This window comes from Falco rusticolus, chromosome 7 (genome assembly GCF_015220075.1).
Source record: "Falco rusticolus isolate bFalRus1 chromosome 7, bFalRus1.pri, whole genome shotgun sequence".
Lineage (NCBI taxonomy): Eukaryota > Metazoa > Chordata > Aves > Falconiformes > Falconidae > Falco > Falco rusticolus.
This window is the reverse complement of record NC_051193.1, coordinates 57,078,664-57,099,953: the sequence shown is the minus strand read 5'-3', so window position 1 is coordinate 57,099,953 and position 21,290 is coordinate 57,078,664. Positions and strand designations below refer to the sequence as shown.

Sequence of the window (21,290 nt, the reverse complement as noted above, 5' to 3'; positions counted from 1 at the left end):
TTAAAAATCTTTAAGCTGAACTTGAGGAGGCTAGATAGCATCATGCAGTACCGAATACTACATGTGTTGATTCTATTTCATACTGCTGCTTTTCCCATACATTCAATAGGCTGATCTACAAGCAAGGCTCTGATGCATTTTTGCACAGAACAGAGCAGAAGCTGGTCCTGAGCCAAAATGCAGTACAGTTAACTGTTACATAGCTATCTAAATCTTAATATTAACATATTAACGTCTTTCCTTAAAGAAGCAGCACCTCACTTCAACCACGGAACCCAACTGCACCTGACAATGCACTTCAGCAAGAATATAAGACCAGGAGTACTTGAAATTTTGAGATCACCTGAATGGAGGTATTTGCAGAACTGGATTGTCAACAGTCACTTTAATATTGTATCCAGGAAAGCTAGCTTTTAAGTGATCAATGGACAAGAAAGTGTCATTAAAATCCAGAGTTGCAATCTGATTTGGCATTTTCGAATAGTGTGCACTACTTGGGTCTCCATATCCAAGAATGATATCATGCAGCCAGTCAGGAACGACACAATCTGTGTTCATCAAATTCCTAATTGTCTCCAAAACAGCCTACAAATTAGAAAAATAGAAAAAAATATGATTGGAGAGATTGACTTTTTACCAAGAAAACATGACATAGTGAAGACTAATCAAACCCATTCTAAGATGCTAGTATGTAACAGTCTTTAATTGACAGGTGCTTTGTTAGATTGAGTATATATATAGATACACACACAGAGTATATATATGCAACAAGACACCAGTGTCAAACGATGTAATTCTTCAGCTATCCTGTTAGTAATGAGGACCATAATCACCAGTAAGGTTTTCATTCCAGAACACTTGGGGTGGGGGTTGGGGATGACACAGGCAAATGACACAGAAGACCCTCAAGCATCTTAAAGTTTCTCTTTCAAACCTATAAATTCCATCCCTCCAGCCAGCTTGTTTCCCTCCAAAACCTTGGTCTTCACCCCCAGATTAATTTGTCTACTCATCTGTGGTTATGTCAGTATTTTCTCTCCTTTCCCCCTCCCATGAAAACACCAATTTCAAGACCCTGGCCTCGCACAGAGGATGTTAATTTTAACTAAGAGGTAGCTGGACTTCAGTCTTCCTGTTAATAGACCTACTTCAGTGGCAAGTCTCCAGCAACCACCCTACTTGAAACTTGGTTTAGAACACCACGCATCTGCTCTTCAGCAGAGGAAACACAGTGCCAGAACACCAACAGGCTTTGGCAGAGAGCACTTGTGCTGATAATGTAAAATTAATCTGACACAGACACATAGCATTAACAATCAGTTCTGGTTTTTTTTTTAAATCTAAAGTTATAAAAGACTCTCTGTGAATTACTTCCAGTATACCAATCCACAGCTGGATGGCACCAGAATCCTCTCTGCAGACTGCAAACTACTGCTTCACACCAGAGGCATCTTTCTAGATACAGAAGAGTCAAAGTCTTCCTCCCTCCCTCTGTATCCATCTGGTCAGAGCTTGCTGCAGATTCCTCTAAAATGAAAACCACTTCAATTATGCAAAGCATGATTTTAAGGCACCAAAAGTAAAGGTGGTTTTTCATGCACACTGCATTTTCATAATGGAAAGCTCAAGGAACATTGAAGATTCAATAGTCTAAACAGCAAAGAAACTGAGCATACACACACAAAATATTTTCAGATACATGAAATTATGCACCCTCACAGCAAAAAAGGTCAATAGTATCTTTTGCTGCATTAAGAAGTTGCCAGCAGGTCAAGGGAGGTGCTCCCCCCTCTCTGCACAGCACTGTTGAGGCTGAACTATAGAATCACAGAATAATATGGGTTGGAAGGAGCATTCAAAGGTCATTTAGTCCAACATCCCTGCAGTGAGCAGAGACATCTTCAACTAGATCAGGTTATTCAGAGCCCTGCCCAACCTGACCCTGAATACTTCCAGGGATGGGGTATCAACCACCTCTCAGGGCAACCGGTTCCAGTGTTTCAGCACCTTCATTGTAAAAAATATCTTCCATATATCTAGTCTGCATCTAACCTCTTTTAGCTTAAAACCATTACCCTTTATCCTATTGCTACAGACCCTATTAATAAGTCTATCCCTATCTTTCTTACAAACACTCCCTTCAGTATTGAAAGGCTGCAATAAGGTCTCCTCAAAGCCTTCTCCTGTCCAGGCTGAACAACCCCGACTCCCTCACAGCCTTTCCTCACAGAAGAGGTGCTCCATGCCTCTGATCACTTTCAGGACCTTCCTCTGGGCCCTCTCCAAGTGGGGTCTCACCAGGGCAGAATAAAGGGGCAGAATCACCTCCCTCAACCTGCTGGCCACACTTCTTTTGATACAGCCCTGGCTGTGGTTGGGTTTTCAGACTGTGAGCACACGTTGCCAGCTCATGCCCAGCTCTTCACCCACCAGTATGCCCAAGACCTTTTCTGCAGCACTGCTCTCAACCCCTTCATCCACCAGCTTGTATTGATACTGGGGATTGCCCTGACCCAGGTGCAGGACCTTGCACTTGGCCTTTTTGAACCTCCTGAGGTTCACATAGGCCCACTCCTCAAGCTTCTCCAGGCCCCTCTGAATTGCAGACCATCTCCGAATCCAGAGCACTGTGTTCAGTTCTGGGCTACTTAGTAAAAAAGAAGAACTGGGACTGTTCAGTCTGGAAAAGAGACAGCTCAGAGGATATTATATCAACATGATAAATACCTGATAGGATGAAATGAAGATGAGTGAGCCAGACTCTTCTCAGTAGTGTCCAGTGACAGGAGACAATGGGCACAAATTAAAACATATTAAATTCCATCTGAACACAAAAAAACACTTTTTTTACTGTGAGGACAATTCAGCACTAGAAGAGGTTGCCCAGAGAAGTTCTGGATTCTTAGTTCTTGGAGATACTCAAAACCCAACTAGACATTGCCCTGGACTGCCTGCTGCAGGTGACCCTCTTTGAGCAGGGGTCTTGGACTAGATAACCTCCAGAGTTGCCCTGCAACCTAAGTGATTCTATGATACTGTAATTACGCCACCTAATAAAAAAAAACAGACCACTTGACATTAGATTTAATTTTGACCTATTCACAATTCTAGAAATTCAAAGACATCAACTTTGCTGAAAAACTTTCGTCTTTCTTTAACAGAAGGCAAGGAAGGCTAAGGTACCGATAAGCTTCCTGAAATACAACATTTGCTGAATTTATATGTAAAACTGAATTAGAGTCGTGTGCATAATTTTAATCTTACTCATAGGCAATACAGAGTATCATCATGTATTAGCAACAGCTTTATCTGCAACCCTGACCAAATTCCATGAAAACTCTCCTGACAAAAGATACCAAGGAAGTAAAATGCTGAAGAATCATGCACTGCAACCGTGTGAAAATTGCTACGGCAGGCAAAAAACCCATCATTCACTCCACAAAGCTAGCATACATTCTCTTTAAGGACTATCAAATATATCAAGTGCTAAAATCCTCATCTGACACCCTCCAAAGCCTGATAAGAAACTGACCCAGTGATGTTCCCAAAAGCTAACAGGCTTTTCTGATCCACACCTTTTGATTAGTTACTTCCTCTTCCTACAGTCCACTATGATACCAGGTAACAAAAACATTCCACATACTCCCTTTACCCAAAAGGCCAAATACACTAACCTGTAAGTTACCTGCTAAAAGACTGAAATTCTAAACTTATGTTTTATTATACACTTAAGTGAAGTAGGAGTGTTTTGATTTCCAGTTACTTTAGTACTTACCTGCAGAAGCAACTTATAACCAGCTGACGTGCTCTAACTTCCTGAAGTAATCCGGTGCCAAACCATGTGCAAAAGCCTAACTATGTGCATCTAAAATGAACATGTCTCAGTACTGCTGAGTACGGCATATTCAGACAAACGCTTATCCTAAGAGTCAAGGAGCAAGTACCTTACCTTGAAATTGTTTTCTTTTGGTTTTCTTCTCATTATTATATTAAATGTCTCATATACATCTTCTGCTCCATTTTGGATTGTATTGGTCATGTCTTGTTGATACTGGTTTGGGTCCAGAAACACTCTGTATGTTCTGCAATCCCCCTTAAGTCTTGGCTTGGGTTCCGGTCCTGCCCATAATGGAACAGTAAGATCAGAATTTGAATTAATGCTAAAAGCAGATTATCATTCAAATAAGTGATACACAATCATTCCTGAAGTGAAATTTAGACAAATTCCATTGATTAAACCAGTTTCTGCATTACAAGCATTCCTATTTGATGCTATCATCCCATTTCTAATAAGGTTTTGAATGTAAGCTATTTTATTCCTAATAATGAGATGTACTGTATTTATTTAATCAATAAAATTGCATCAGATTTTACCAGAGGAAACTAGTTAACTTTTCTCAGGCTGCTTAAGGAATTGGTTTGTTTCTTTCAAGCAGGTAATGAATTCAGTGAGTACTGCTTAAAAGAGAAGCAAGTCAATGATTAGGCTGTTAACAACAACAAAATTATTTCTAACAAGTTTTGGTATATCGTACCTTCTTCAATAACACGTCCCTTCTCATCTAACATGCCCTGGATTTCACAGCCTCTGACATACACCAGGCCAATTTGCTCAACAAAAGGTCGTCGTCTGTCAAACTTGGTGCCGTAAGGTTGCGTGGGACGTACCGTAATCAAAAAACAGACATCATGTTTACGCAGACCTGATTCCAAAAAGGAACATTCAGTGATTTGATTGAAAGTCATTTCACTTATCCATTCCATATATACATACAAAAAAATCTTTTAAATAAAACCCCACCTGTTTAGACAATAATGTCTTCTGTTTCAAAATATGCCTTTAACTTTGATGATACAGAACCACAGGATACTGTCATTTTTTCACTATTGCTGCACATTACTATCAGATATGAAAAGGAAAAACCGACTGCTTGTTTTATGACAATAAACTTATTTCAAGATTATTCTTTTCCCAATAATCTTACTTAGGTTACACAACCTATCTCAAAAGGTCATGTGTATCATTACTCTCTCGTTCTCATTGCTTTCTTCTGGACTATCTCCAATTTATTATTGTTTTTCTTACAATTTAAGTGCCATGCTTAGAACTGGGCACAAAATCCTAAACAAAGTTACTTTAGTTATCTACTTAATAGGGTAAAAGGTCACTGAAAGTTACTAGTTTTCTATGCTACACTCCGGTTTATAAATCCTGACATGACTTGGTTGAGTGTTTTAATTTCTCCCTCAGCAGTAATATATTGTGAAGTAATATTCGCTTTTGAGTGATGATGATCGTCATTCTGCAGAGCTACTGTCTAACAAGTTACTCTCCCAACATACATTTGTTGTGACTTGTTCTGAAGTTTAGAATCTTTATATTCATCCCTGTTAATCCACAGCCTACTTTAAGAATTTCTCCAATTCCCTAACGTAATTTTGAACACTAATCCTTTTCTCCAGCATATCTACAGATGCTCAAAGATCTAAGACACCTTCAAAATTTAGTAAACATGCTGTATTTTTCAAGAAACAAATAGTTTCTCATTACACACTGGATATTATCCAAACTAAAGCAGTTTCATTAAGACCTTGTTAGGTCAGGTAACGATTCATTAATTCCTCACCATTTTGATTAAATTAAGGCATTACTGCTTTTGAAATCACAGAGGCTGTTCTAGTATTTAAAAAGCTAGGTGCACCACTATAGAGCTACCTTCAGTATAGTTAAGTCTGCTGCCATCCTTCCAGCTTTTGTACTTTAATAGAAATCTATATTCCCAAACTTATATCTGCTTGTTTATCACATGCTCCAGCTTTAGCATTTGTACTACATGTCCTGTAATCACACTATGCAGCTCCAGCACATCTAATAGGTTTCTCTAACAAAAGAGAAGGGAATGACATTTACTGATAATCCAAGTACACGCCTCTATGCCACCTGCCAACGCAGTCAACTAAAGTTCAATTCCCCAAGCAAAAGAAGCAACACCTGTGGCTCCTTACAGGAAACAGTATTTGGTACAGTCAGTACTTCCTAACAACATTCAAATATACTGAAAACTATTAAAATGCACTGGTCTGAATTAAACCAAAATCTGTGCTCTCCACTTGCATATGAGACAGATACCACATTCCCCACTACTTTTCAATATGACATTATTAGCATGCATACTAATTACAATGCTAAGTTACTTTTCCATATTCCCTGTAAAGGCCAGAATCTTAACAGTTACAAATTTACCAATCTTAATGCGCTGTTTGAAAGTCAGTTACCCAAATTCTGAGTCTAAGAAGTTTATACTTTCCTAAAATGAAGATGGAAGTTATTATTTACTTGTCCATTAGGAACAGAATGTTTACTATTTCAAGACTGATGTCATCCAGTTTGTATCTCAGATTAAAAAAAAGCACCTTTCTTACAAATAAGCTTACATCAAAGTGTATTTTGATGAGCACCTTATTTCAAAGAATATAAGTACCTTCCCATTCATCTTTGATGTTATCTCGTACATTCAAATTAATTGTAACATCTGCTCGTACTCGCATGGGCCAGTTTTCACCAATATTGGGCTTTGCCACCTCCACCACTGTGAAAGAGACAATGGGTTGCGCCATCCTGGCCCATCCACCAAAGACCACACCTCCATATTCCGATAACCTAAAAAATAACCCCAAACCAAACACAAACAAAAAAGACAAACAAAAAAAATCCCAAACACAAAAGCTTGTTAGTCATTATCTGATAAGATTCAGTTCTCTTTTTAAACCATGAAACAATTTACCTGAGTCAGCTCTAAGACAAAAGTAGAAGTCTTAAATTTTACATGCTACTGAGGTAGATTCACGTAATCCTTCATTTTGGAACTGAAGCATAACATGAACTGACTTGTTCTTACATTTCAAGAAACAAAAGGTAGCTTATGGTGGCATTATTATAAAAAAACCCAGCACCTCACAGAGAGAAGAAAAAAAGAGAGGATAACAAAAAGCAGCTACTGATTACAACAGGTATCGCACCAAATGATCCTTTGAAATCTAAAGAGGATCAAAATGTAGCAGATGGCAAATCCAAGAATACTCAGTAACGTAACACCTCTCATAAACCAGAGGAGTTGGTGGTAAGTTTCCAGATTTTGTAATGCCAGCCAAGGCTTAGTACTTTTGGAAAACTAACTCATCCATCTTAACACAACAAAGGTTGGTTGTTAGCATCCAACATACTGTCCTAACACATCTACAGGGATATGTATTAACACACACTTGCAAAATGATCCCACAGGATGGCAACACCTTATGGAAGAATTTAGTATAAAACACAGTATCTATGTAATAACTTAAAATATAGTTGTTACTATGTGTTCAGTATATACACAACATCAGTTACTCATTCTTGAATGCACTTTGATTACAACTCAAGGTTAACTGACTGGTTTGCATCACTTAATTAATATTACCATGGTTTCATCCTACTGACACTATCTTCGATGTCCTGTCTGATCTCGTAGGTAGACTCTAAGCGGAAAAGATTGAAGTTCCTCAGCAGGTAGTCATGAAGAGTGAGAAACTGTAGATTCAATTTGGGAAGCGCAAGACAGCCTAAGGGGGTAAGGGTGGAAGGGAAGAGGTATTTGAAGAATAAATAAAAAAGGATGATGAATTAATATATTGGTTCTACAAATTCATACACACGTTATTCTGAAACAGCCATAGTTGTTATCCTGGGACATTTTAAAAACTACTTTTATAAATACATACTACTAAAAAGCACACATTTTTCAGGTTTTCTCTACATAAGTTCACACAAGAGTAAAGTAGTTTTCATCCTTCTGGCAGTAATACAGTGAACTATTGAAAGACTGAATCCTTCCCCGCATTCAGACTGCAACAAAATTGATTTTGTAAAAATCAAATGCAGGGCAAAGTAATGGTACTTTGGGAATACAAGAATTAAGCCAGCATTAAGTAATGATGAAAAAGGCTCATTAACTAATAACATCCATTTGTTATCCAACAATTCCCCAATTCCAATCTTTTATGTTTATTAGAGGCCACGAATATCATTAATGTAGAAAAAAGTTTTAAGCCAAGATACCAAATTTTAACATACAACTTTCCTCAAAAGTTTCTGTTACTGATAATAGGTTTTTAATTTTTTTTTGTTTGTTATGAGAATGAAAAACCTGTGAAGACTAGCTCTAACTAAACAAGGAGCATTAAAACCCCTAGACAGGTCCTAAAGCTTGCATAGCTTTAGGGTAGTCTTAGATGCAAATTTTCAATAATAAAAATTCTTGAATGTTACTCATTTAACATTACTAACTAACATCCCAGTTTGACACCTATACTCAAGACCTGTGAAAGCATCAGGCTTTTGTCATTTGCATTATTATCCTTGAAACCTTTCACTGCTATATGTACTACCTATTGGCTTTCAAATGCACTGAGGTACAATGGCATTGAATAGAGGCGGTAGAACACAGTAATTTCTGTTCTGGAAAGCCTCATGGTGATAAAATACTTTTAACGCATCTCCCAACACCAAGTAACAAACCCTGTGCTATAAAGCCAGTTATATGTGCAAAGGGCAGGGCCTGTAGCAACACTTCTTAAGGCTGCACAGCATTTATCAAGACAGATATTGGTCTTCCTTATTTTTTTAAAAAGAATAGAAATAATGCTCATATTTCTTGGGCTGAATTACTCTTAAGTTTTAGACCAAAATAATTTAGCTACTTTAGCTAAGTATACATATATATATATGGAGAGAGAGAGAGAGAGAGAGAGAACACCACAAACAAAACCCACGACCACAGAAGCAAAACTGTCTTGCTTGAAATCAGGGCTGGAGAATACATGGGGATTAAAAAGAGAAAGTGTAAACTGAAACTAAGAGAAGCAAAATAGGAAAATATTTGTAACAGTCTGACAGCAACAGAAATGCTTCACAGCACTGCTATCAATACAAGATAATAACAGCAAAAGAGATCACCACAGAAGGAGGAAACCACTAGCAACCACTGTTACTTGCCAAAATTACATTTCACTATTAACAACATTTAATGCTTTATTAAAAGTCACAAAACAGCACAGAAACAGGTGTGATGAGCTGCTTTCTCCACCCTCCCCCCCAAGCCCCAGCAATAATACATATAATGTGATTAATATTTCTGGCCAATAAAACACAAAATAAACACACATTGCATGAACAAGTACTGCAAAGGCTGCCTTTCAATACGGTCTGAATGACATTAAAGCTGCCTTAACTTGTATTTAAGAACCTGAATGTTTCAGAACATACATTAAAAATAAATAAAAAAAAAAATAATCTTGGTTTATGTATTAATTTCCCAGAAATTACTTTGAGGTTTTTGCTTTGTGGTTTTGCACTTTTTTTGTTTTGGAGTGGCTTTGTCTCATTTTTGTTGTTTTGTTGGGTTTTTTTTTAAAGGATAAACCCCATCATCAGACCTATTATTCAGAAGAACCTGAACCAGCTTTTAACTGCCTGCATCATACCCTTCTGGGGCAGATCTCTAGATGGCATTTGTATCAGATGTGTTTGGAAAAAGATGTTTTGCTGCCTATAACCCTGCCTACCTAAAGGCATGAAATTTCAGGAATCTCATTCTTCTCATTAATACTTGTTCACAGAGAATGTATCCTGAAAACCTCATTTATGCTAAGAAGCTGAACTTAAGGCTTATACCTACACGAAAAAAACCCTCTGAATCAAAACTACATGGAGGAAGGTATGGAACACTCCCTGCTCAAACTAGAAACATACTTTATACTAGTCTTCAAAAATGTGTTGTTATTTGGAATTTCCATGTTCCAAATTAAAATTTTCTGATTCCAAATGAAAATTCTCTTGATCCACATTAAAACAGTTTTTTAAAGCTGGTGAACAAAAATATGTGCCGTTTATCGCAAAGCTTAAAATCAAATAACTCCTTGCTTGCAATACCTGCAGTTTGCTACTTTGATCATGAGCACACTGAGCAGTAACACTAGATTCTGAATTTCAGGTGCATACACTACCTTTCAGTGACTAAGCATACACTTCCACCTTGAACTAAAAGAGTAAGATAATTAGTGTTAACTTCCTCCCATCATCAGCCTTTTTCCCCCCTCTTTTTAAAAAAGCTTTCCTCAGCGTACTTAAGAGCAAAGCACAGACAACAGCTTTTCTGCTGCAGGTTGACAACCTGTTTCACCTTACAGTAACTTCCTGTGCGGTACAGCACATCTGTTACCTAGATTACAAGCAAGTAAATTTTTTTGTCTAAACATAGGCCTTTGGATTTTTCTTTAAATCAACTATAAACTTGCTAACGATTTCATCTCAGGGTTCCCGATTTACAACTCAAAAAAAGCTGACCTTACTCTAAGATACATGCAGTACTTAGGCATCTTCCAGTAGGTTCTGAAGACAGAATGAACACAGACATCACAACTGCTTTTTCTGCAGCATTTACTGTCTTGTTCAGCATTTACCAAACTACTAACCATACCTTCTCCAGAATAATATTCAGTTGGTACAATATTTTCATCCCAAATAATCTTCTCTGTGGGATAAAGAGGCATCTGGTTGAGTTGCTGAATTTGAGATATTCGTCGTTCATGACGGGATACCTAAAAGAAAGGATGTATTTTAAACTTCTTTAAGTTAAAAAAGGGACAATAAAGCTCTTTTGAAACATGCACACTAAGGCATAAGACTGCTGGTGGTTACTTGCCATTTTCTCTCTTTTAAGAAGTTTTGATTTTTTTTTATTTAATTACATATAAATAAATGCACACAGTGACATCAGAAGATGAACAAACATACAGTCCAGCTATTGATCATAGTACTAGAGTCAATCATTTGGCTTCTCAGCAGAGTATGGCACAACAGAAAATATTCAGTCAAGGCTTAGCAGACAGTCAACTTCAAATAAAATTTATTTTGCTTTCCACGGTAAACAGCTAACAAACACTGCTCATTCAGCAAGAGCTAGTCTTAACTTCCTCTTGGGTAGAAAAAAACTCATCCCATATTACAGTATGTCACCTGAATAAGTATCTCTCCATGGCATCCGCAAGCATCGTATTACTACCGTCTAAACCTTAGGGAAGTACATGAACAATTTTTAAGAAAAATCAACAGCCACAAAATAAGCCTACAAAAAAGATGTTAAAAACAGCTATGCCATTCTAATACTGATATCAAATTAGAAGCCTACAGTACTACTGTTATACACTTACTATAAAAAACCCCATTATGTGCATCAAACAGTATTTCAAATAGGCTTGAGGAACCAAATAGGTACTGAATATCTAGATCCACTTTAGCAGGTATTTTTGTTTTTAAAGGGGACAAACAGGTTATTACATAAAGATCAAAAATCTTTCCAGAACTCAAAACCATTGCTGAGATTGCTTATTGACCTTTACAATTACAACACATACTAGTTTCTCAGGGGAACTACATTTATAAATAAACCTTTTCAAATAATTAATATGATTTTAAACCTCACCTTACTACACCTTTCACTGCTATAACACTGCTGTGGTTCACAAGCGGTTCAGCAAAAGGTAATAAAATGGCTACTTTACTACAGTGTAGTTACTAAATTTATCTACGTCTTCAGTTTGCAAAAGAAGAAATACAAGCAATATTAATTATGTTTTTACCAACAACTCCAGCAGAAACTCCTTGTCATAGCTCGAGTCTTCCCCCTCAGCAAGGGGCGGCAGTAGGCAGAGGTATGACGCCACCCGGTGGAGAATATTTGAGCTGCACAGCGGAAGGCAGAACAGAAGCTTGTGACACACTGAAACTGAAGAGCACTTACCACAGCTTAGGTTTTTTTCTTAAGAAGCGAATTGCAACTATGAATTTAATCAGCGACCAAACAACTGTAGATCAGGATTTTAATTGAAGTTTGAGATACGTTATTTTTTGCATTGTTACAAAGCGCTCTAGAGCACTTCATGGGCGAAGCCCGTTCAGCCGCAAGTGTAGCCTAACCACTCACCTGCAATAAACAGAGCAAGGTGTGAGTGGTTTTTATAGTTTCAAGACATGTAGCTTAAAACAGAATCAAACAACAGAGCACACACTGCCTCTGTCACAATACAGACTGTTATCCTTCTAATCACAGCATTTACAATACAGTACAGTTAACACTGGGGTATACTTCTAAGATTTCTATTGTAGTTTTTGTACAGAATGGAGGGAAAAAAAGCTAAATTTAAAAAGTTAGTAATTAACTTAGAGTAGTTAACCACTGCTACAATTACTTTAAGCAGCTAGTTATTTCCTAGAAAATTAGTACTTTTTCACATTCATTAGAAAAAAGATGAACAAAAATGTTTGATCTCATACTGGAATTCTAGTACTCTACCACTAGTGGACAAACGCTCCCTGTCTCACTATTTCAGCAGACCTAAAGGCACCATGACAAGGCAGAAAGACCTGAGAAGTCACATGAGAAGTCAGAAAGAAAAAAGGCTACAAATTTGTTATACTAAAGCAGACTGAGAACAAAGAATTTTGATTTCATGTTAAATTTCATTGTGATCACTTACCTAAGGGGTCCAAATAACTTCACCAGAGAATCACGAGTATCTACTGCAGCTACATTTGACAGTGCAAAGTCATATAACTCTGGGAAATGTGCAAATGCTGCTCTCTACAAAAGACCAATTCCCCAAAACTGAATGTAAGTATACTAATGAAACAACTTAATAACAACATAAATAGTTATAAAAAAGCACAGCTTCTTCTGATTCATAACATGTAGCACCCTGTGGACACTACTAGGACAGAAATAAAAACCAGGTGAAATCTGTTTTTCTTAGTTAGCACCATCTTTACTCCTGTGCTTCCACACAGTGTCTTTTCTATACACTCTCCTATCAGCACCTGTTCCATCATTATAATGAAACAGAGGCAGACATGTAGCCATGTAGGCAACTAAAAAAAACAAGGCACAAGTTTAATTTCACCATGCTTCCTTGTGGTTTTTTGGGTTTTTTTTTTTTGTTAAAACTGATGGGGAAAATTCTGAAAAGTGTAACCATCTTTATATGACTACAAATAATGTGAATTTTTATTTTGTCTCTTATGTACAAGGGACCACTACTGCTACCATATGTGTGCTGATCTTGAAGAAATGGTGCCACCTACTGTGTAATTGTAAATTCATTTCCTACAGCACTTAATTTTCCCTTCTGAACAGATTTAATGGGAGCAGTTCATCTCAATAATATCAAATCAAAAGTGGTCGTGTTTTGCTTGAGCACATTATTTAGTCACATAACACCAAAGTGTCTTTGACATGGTATAGGAAACTCAAGTTAAAACTATTTTGTAACACACGAGGAAAAGTAAGGGGTTTGCTTTGGGAAATAACTTACTGCCTGTTCCAGATGCAATTTAGACTAAAACAACAAAACCAAATCCTTTCCCTCCCATAAGCCCTTAATCACCTGCCTACCTGTAGCGAAGTAATTCTGTCATAGTGAATTGTTGTCATCTCATTCTCTGTCAAAGCATTTCCAGTCTGATCATTGATTTCAAAGCCAGTGTAGAATTTAAGCATATCTAAAAGCTGCGACATCATCATCCATATAAATTAGTGGATTAACAGTTAAGAGACACCCCACCACAAACAAAAACACAATTCAAGAGGAAAAACCTGGGCACCATACGCAAACAACAGCTCCTCAAAATTTTAGAAGAAATGGACTAAGGAGTGGTATCTGAATTTCATACTTGGCTGATGCACAAAATTTTGCAAGCCACAGAAATTACAGCACTGCCCACAACCAACCTAGTTTCTTTTACATACTGGGACTTGAAACTGAAACTAATTGCACTAAGGTGATCTAGCCAGAGGTTCACTGAGACACTGAACCCAGCTTACAGCTTGCTGTTATCAAAAGGGAGAGGTCTTGCTCCCTCCTGCCCTCTCTGATGCCCGCTCTGGAATTCATCCTACATTTCAATGAGATCATATAGCTCAGAAGAAGAAAATTATTCAGATATGCTGCTGGCTTTGTGTTCCATCAATAACGACCCTCAGAGAAACTGAACAAATGCCAGAGATGAAGGACAGCAAGCAGCAGGAAAAGCAACTGCAATGCAGGGAAGGGGACAGATCTCCAGATCCTGCCATAAAAAGCAATACTGTCTATGACTGAGTAAACAGAAGGACAACAGTGAAAAACTGCTGCACTGTAGAACAGTCTGAGGTCAAAGAGCGCTGAAGAATGCATTGGTGACAACTGCTACATGAGGGGTAAAGCATGCAGAAGCTGCACTGTTTTCTAGAATGTCCTTTTAAGAACTGTTCAAAACGAGGACAAGAAATGTAAGAGCAAGCAACACACATAGGTACAGGTAAGAAATACTGCCTGAAGGATTTAAAAAAACATGTAGTTTGCATCCAACAGAAAAGCCTGTCTTAATAAAGAAATATAAACCAAAACAAGTGCAGTATTCAGAGCTGCGTAAGAATGAAAAAGTTATTTTCAGCATCTTTTTATCTCACCTGGCAGAACAGATGACCCTCCTTTTCTCTTTTAGCAAGACTGGACAGGTAACAGTGCACAACAAGATGGGAATCATCCAACACTGTATTAAACCATCGCCGTGTGGGAAGCAAAGCCTGTGGTAAACAACCTCACATTAATATAAGCAATTCTTCAAAATGTGAGAAATGGTTTCTCATAGTTTTCCATTTCAAGGCATATCAAGATAGAACGCTGCAGTTATTTACATATCTAATACCCCAACAGAGGTTCTCATATTAAAGCAGCATTTATGTAAGCCAAGACACCGGTTTTATGCAGGCAAGCTGTTATGAACACAGACTTTTATATGACTGATGAGCACAGCATAAACTTGCCATTACTGAGACTGCATCCTGCCAGTAATAAAAGTAAATTAAATAAAGCAATTGTTGTACTATTGTCTACATAATGACTATGTGCTACCAAAGATATGTTAAGCGTCTTCAACATTGTTTTAAATGTTTGGTTTCCATACTCATTAATTTCATGCTTGTCTTTCTCAAGACTACAAACTGTACTTCTTCTAAATATGGTATGGTCTCTACTATTCTTTGTAAGATATTCAAATTAGGTCTAAGAATTTTTCAAATTTTAATTAAAAACCTATAAAAGCTCTTTGTAAACAAAACGGAGAACATTTCTTCTCAACGTAAATAGCTTAAGTTGCTATACGTAGCAACTGTTCAACAGCATACAGTAGTACACCTCAAGAACTCAAGAGAAAAATGAGTTGTTCTCAATGGAATCTACAGACTGAATTTAGCCAAAAAGCATCAACATGGTGTTTAGAACTAAGATAAAGAAAATAATCTCTAGTAGAAAATGTTAATTGCCCTGCACAGTAACTATAAACACCAAACTCGGGAAACCCTAAGAACTTTCCATGGGCTCATTCCTTTCAAATTATCAAATCACCAGGTTTTGATGGCAGTCTATATACCGTAATATGATGAAACAGTAATATTCTGAAAAAGACCTCAACATAGGTAAAAGCACCCATTAACACAGTACATGCTACCAAGGCAGAAACACTTGGAATTACAGCTCGTTGACATGTTCCCGTCACTTAAACACACTTCAAACTGTCTGAATTCTAACCTTCCTGTAGTACCTAGTGAAAACCGACATTAAGTGTCCTGCCTCTAAGCATTTTGCCTAACAGCCAGACTTCAGTTTAAGTTCAAATACGTATTTTCTTTTATGAGAGTATCCCTAAGACACATCCCTAAGACAACCACCTCTAACTTAAAGAATTCATTCAATTGCTCCCAAGTGCACAGGCTACTTAAGTGATTTAGCAGAGGACAGTCTGTATCAGTTAAAGATCAAGACGTTTTAAAGTTCCCTAGGCTTACTGTTTCAGAACACTGTCTTATTTCAGAATGTCTTCTAAATGAAGTTATTTTAAAGAAATTGCTACTCACGTGAGAAATTGTAAATTAATGTCTTTTATTTTTAATTCTGGTACTGTGAAGCTTAAAATTGTCCCGCTTTCTCAGTATCTGCTGAAAAATACTGGAAAATCTCACTCTGCCTCCTATTATTCTGTAACAAACCTAGATCATCAAAACTGTTACTTCTAAGTAATGAATTCTAGTAAAATAACAATAGTTTGCATTTCAGAACTGCTGACGCTTTCTAGGACTATATCCCACAACACAAAAGATACTTTATGTGACCTATGATGCATTGGGAAGGGCACTTCTGGGTTATTCCTAGCAGATTAAAGTGTCACACATTTTCATCAATTGCCAGAATTATCACCACTACTCCAATTAACAAAGTCTTCTTTGGTGAGCAATTTAGGATGCTAGCTTTCTCTAACGGTTCATCTGGTTTATAAACATTACTGGTCAGTTCCCAATGTGGAGGCACTGCTACAAAAGCAACCATATGCACAACTGCGACATAACGACCTGCTAATTGGAGTAAGGCTGTAATAATGACTTTATGCATTTAAAATCTAGATAAGTACACCTGGAAACAGGTTGAAGCAATTTAAAAACTTACCTCAAGATCTAACATGAGTTCAATGAATCTCTCACAATAATGAACTTTGTCCATAGAAATTGGACCTAGACAGAAAAAAAAGTAATTTTTTTGTGATTGATCCACACCACAGTATGTTCGTACTTGACCTATTCTTTCAAAATCTAGCAAGTGCTACTAATATACCACTATTAGCTTTTAACAAGATTGAAAAGTTAACTAGCACATTATTCTCTTTCTGAAACAATCTTCTTCCATTGCAAACCAGAAAAATTTTGGTTATAAGAATGTAACGGAACCAGAGGTTCAGGAGTGATTACTATCCACCCTGAAAGAAACCCAAGCAACGCGAGATATAAAAATGCAGAAAGATACCAAATGGCCTGTTAAGTGTCTTAAGAACGTCTAACTCCGGGTACTCAAAAATACCTGTTTAAAAGCTGCAATCAAGGTGTGTGCAAAAGGCCTTAACAATATCCAAAGGTACTCAGTGGTGACTACTAAGAAGCCTTCAGAATCATGTCAAAACACATACCAAGTCTGCTTTAATGAATATCTGTTGCCTAAAGCCTCTAAAGAACTGTTAACGTAAATATTCTTTAAAAGGTCTTGCGTTAACTGAGAAAACAGAGGGATTAGGTACCCTTTCTGAGGAAGACACAATACACAGAATTTCCCCTTACAGCTCACTTAAGAGCTGAAGTTTGCTAAGAGTTTAAGAGCAAAAGCAGAACTCCAGAAAGTGATTTCACCTAAACTGTGCTGTGCTTAGAGCATAATAAGCCTTTTTTGTCAAAAGGCTAACACTTCCCTGTATAAACACTTTTCCATTCTAAATCAGGCAAGCATGTAATTTTGCTTGTCACGATGACTTCTAAATCAAAAACAGTCAAATCTCACAGAATTTCAATTCACTTAGGCTTTTGTTCTTACCACAAATCAACAGTACTAACAGAATAGAGCCTTACAATATGCATTTATACCACCTGTTTAACAAGGCATCAGAGTATGTGTGAAATGCTTTAATGCTGTTAAGAAGGCTGTAAGCACACAATAAATATCAGTACCCAGAGGTATATTTTTTTTTATTAAGTCCATGCTGAACAGAAAGAGAAGTTTAAAGTAGCTTTCTGCTATTTTATTTTTAAAGCATATACAAATTTGAGTACTAATTTTACAATGAAATCCATGCAGGCAGACATGGATTTCACTAAAAGCCATCCAGATAGGATACCAACCTGAGGTTGGAGACCTTAAGAGGTTGTTGCTTCAGCAACAAGGAAGAATTTTAGACAGACTACCAGATAACAAAGTAACATAAGAACCACAGTTACCTGAGACAGGTATTGATTTTAGCACAGAAATGAATTTCTGAATGAGCTGCGAAAGAAATCTTCTCTCCTGATATGCTCTAAAATAATATGACAAAAAATTAATATTCCTTAAATGCAAACTAGAAGTAAACTATTTCTTTCAGTAATACAAATTTAGCTCCTTTAAATTTTATATAATGGTAGCAGGTTGCTTTGAAAGACACCTAAACTGTTTAGATAATAAATTTTCTTTCTGCATTCAGGCAGACAGATTAGCAGAGACTACATTTTTAACGCAGAACTGAGTAGCAATCCATGCTTCTATTGAGTCAAAGAGGAGATGTATGTCACCACCTACACCTTACCACACTGCAACACAAAGTACTGGAACATTTAACTTTGGTGAGATATACACAAATTTATTCAAATTCTTGTGTAAGCCGTTTGCTTAAGAGCTAAACATGAAAAAACACAAGTAACTACATGAATACTCTCTTATGCCTTTCATTGTATGGCTTTAAGATTTGGTATCACAAATTCACCGATCAAAATAAATACTAAGTTCTATAACAGAATTTTGCATAAAGACTGCTGGAAAACAAAATAGTTTCCAGGAGACCACATATGATCTACTCTTACTGGCCATCTTTTTTTAAAAAAAACCTTTTTTTTTAGTTGAAATAATTTATTTTAGCTGAAACATAATAAAAGTATGTATTAAGGGCTTTGGACTTAACAGGAAAAAAAGGTTTCTGTAACATACTGCATTCTTGCCTCCTCATCCATTTTCTCATCATTTTTCTTAATTAGATTCCAGAATTTTCTTAGTTTTGGTGTCTTTTTCAGTTCTTGTTCCAGTCGTTTCTGAAATATTAAAATGTTACTCAGTCACCAAGGAACCTTGTTTTCACAAGAGATTAAAAATACAATCCAGTCTTCTCATTAAAACAGAAAAAAAAAATATAACAAGCAAATAAATAGCTGTCCCAGATTCATCTCAGGAAGTACCACTATAAAACAAGACAGTAATACTGCTAGAGAGTCCAGCCATTGCTAGATGTCAGCTCCACTCCCTAGTCCCTGTGATCTCTTGGCCTTATCTACAATATAGCTTAAAGAAGCTACAAGCAACAGAACTTAGTGTTATGAAAAATTACATAATTAATTAGTAATTATAACTACATGGAAATTAGCAACAAATAAGAAAGAGAATTTTACCAAGCACACAAAAATATAATTCCACAGCAATGCAGGCAGCTTTAAATACTAGACTTCCATGATGGTATTCCCTAAGAATTCACTTTATAGGACTTCGATAATGCCTAGAAGATTGCTTTGCCAGTTTACAGGGTTATGCTTACAGGTTGTAGAGCCATCCACATCGGCAAGGAAATGAGCTGCTGCACCTGACCTCTGATCAAATCCACTTCCTGTTAGAAAGTTACAGACAGAAACCATGTTTTTAGAATTCTTATGTTTTCTGATGCACCTATAATACAAAAATACATCAATGTACATTACCATCTCACAAAAATATTCCACAATTGCCTAACAGGAAACTGCATAATAGCCCTACCCAGTAACACTTAAAAACTGTTGACGACTTTGGCATTTTATGTTCTTTTCACGGATTTTCAGTTCTTAGTAATACTTCAGCAGCAGCCACAGTCAGGTAAGTATTTTTAGCATAGAAGTTGACGAGAACTGATGTTCCTTCTTCAGTGATTTCTTATTCTTGACCTGAGCTTTCTTACTGTGCTTTCTCTATGTTTTTACTCTATTCTTTCTCTCCCAAAGCTCTTCATTTATCTAGTTTCTCCCACTTCATCTACACTCTTCCCATTATCTGAAATAACTGAATTTTCCCTATAATTTATGTAACGTCAACTGTTGTTTCAAATGTTCCCTCTCCAACTCTGCCTGTGATCTGGACCCACAAAGTCTTTCTTTCTTTCCTAAACTACTGAAAAACTTCCATCGTCATTTTAAATATGTCTTTATGGACAAATACTGAACCCTCAGCTTTCTGAAACCTTACACTTCAGTGCTCCTTACTTACAACACTACTGCGACTACCCTGTTCTGTGTATCATAAAGGGCAGCTTCTAACAGCAATATGCTTTCACAGGCACTTTTTTACTGGCTTCCATAAATGTTGTATGAGAAATGCCTTCTTTAAGTAGGATTCCATATAATCACCACCAAACCCTCCTTTAAGATTAAGATCCATTTTACCATGGCCACTACAGAAAAATACAGCCTCAAACTATACGCCTAAAGTTCAGGATGATTACTGGCTCCAGTAATCCTTCCTAATTCCAAAATCAAATACTAGACTTTCTAAATTGTTTTGTCTGAGACACATGATTTTCTTCTTTATTTGTGCAAACCTTGATACATCCTGCGCGCAATGTAAGTAAAGAAAAAGCCCAGTAGCAAGAGAGGTAACAGACTACTGTTTCATACAACAGATAATTGTAAATTATTCTCCATACTCATTAGTTGGGATCTATAACTGTGTTTTAACTGTAGATTGGGAACACAACTTGGTCAAATGCTTTGTTAAAACTAATGCAGAAGTGCAGATAGAAATACTATCTAAACCAGGTTTTAAAAGCAAAAAAAATTACTGTCTTTCTCAATAGTTAATGGAAATCATTTTGTGCAATTTCACAAACTAAAAAGAGCATAGCAGTTATGTCATCTGATTTAAGTGTAAAGTGCCTTTAAAAATATAAATACATATTATTTTTAAGCACCATTTAAAATCAAGTCAAAATACATGCCTTTAAACTGCAGTAAGTGCCAGCCCTCCAATTTCAAGTCTTTTCTATGACCTTGTGTTAGAAAACAGCAAACATGATGACAGAGATAAAGCAATAACGAAAAAGAGGTAAAAGCCCTCCACAGTACCATCTTTTCCTTAAACGGGAATTTTGCTTCATCTGTCTCTTAAACTGCTCAAACTAAATTGCTATTAACACAGAACAGCATAAACACACTGGAAGTATTAGTTACTTTTAACGTACCAAACTATTGAAGCAGTGATCAAGGAAAAGTAGCAGGACTGTCTGTTCATGCAGAGAGTATTCACTGTCACTTTCAACCAGTGATGCTTCCAGTATGCATTTGAAAAAGAAGGGAAAATATTCTGGCTTTTTTTTGAACGTCTACAAAGAGAAGAGGAAGTTGATTTTGAGTCAGGTCAATACAAACCATTTCAATCTTCATTCACGTAACACAGTTTAAGTTCTCTAAATCCACTTAAATCTATAGAAGGAAGGATTAGTTTTTCTCTTTTTCATTTATTCTGACCAAGCAGCACAAGAACAGACTTAACAATATCCTCACACTGTGGGAATGCTTTTAGTGGGACTACTGTCTTCTGCATAGTCTAACACAAGTGACACATAAGACAAACTCAAC

General features: G+C 36.8%; 1 protein-coding gene across 1 annotated transcript in view; it reads right to left on the bottom strand.

Moving 5' to 3' along the window:
* The window catches only part of AQR (aquarius intron-binding spliceosomal factor), a 55,507-nt gene that overhangs the window by 27,698 nt on the left and 6,519 nt on the right, over positions 1-21,290 (bottom strand). Inside the window, exons 6-20 of the mRNA XM_037393293.1 lie at positions 20,894-21,034; positions 19,226-19,294; positions 18,628-18,728; positions 17,886-17,962; positions 16,573-16,637; positions 14,541-14,657; positions 13,485-13,598; positions 12,574-12,677; positions 11,677-11,779; positions 10,515-10,635; positions 7,458-7,599; positions 6,483-6,661; positions 4,536-4,703; positions 3,950-4,119; positions 344-585 (exon numbers count right to left, since the gene is read on the bottom strand). Coding sequence (XP_037249190.1) covers positions 344-585; positions 3,950-4,119; positions 4,536-4,703; positions 6,483-6,661; positions 7,458-7,599; positions 10,515-10,635; positions 11,677-11,779; positions 12,574-12,677; positions 13,485-13,598; positions 14,541-14,657; positions 16,573-16,637; positions 17,886-17,962; positions 18,628-18,728; positions 19,226-19,294; positions 20,894-21,034 — 1,913 coding nt within the window. The remainder of the gene's footprint in view (positions 1-343; positions 586-3,949; positions 4,120-4,535; positions 4,704-6,482; positions 6,662-7,457; positions 7,600-10,514; positions 10,636-11,676; positions 11,780-12,573; positions 12,678-13,484; positions 13,599-14,540; positions 14,658-16,572; positions 16,638-17,885; positions 17,963-18,627; positions 18,729-19,225; positions 19,295-20,893; positions 21,035-21,290) is intronic.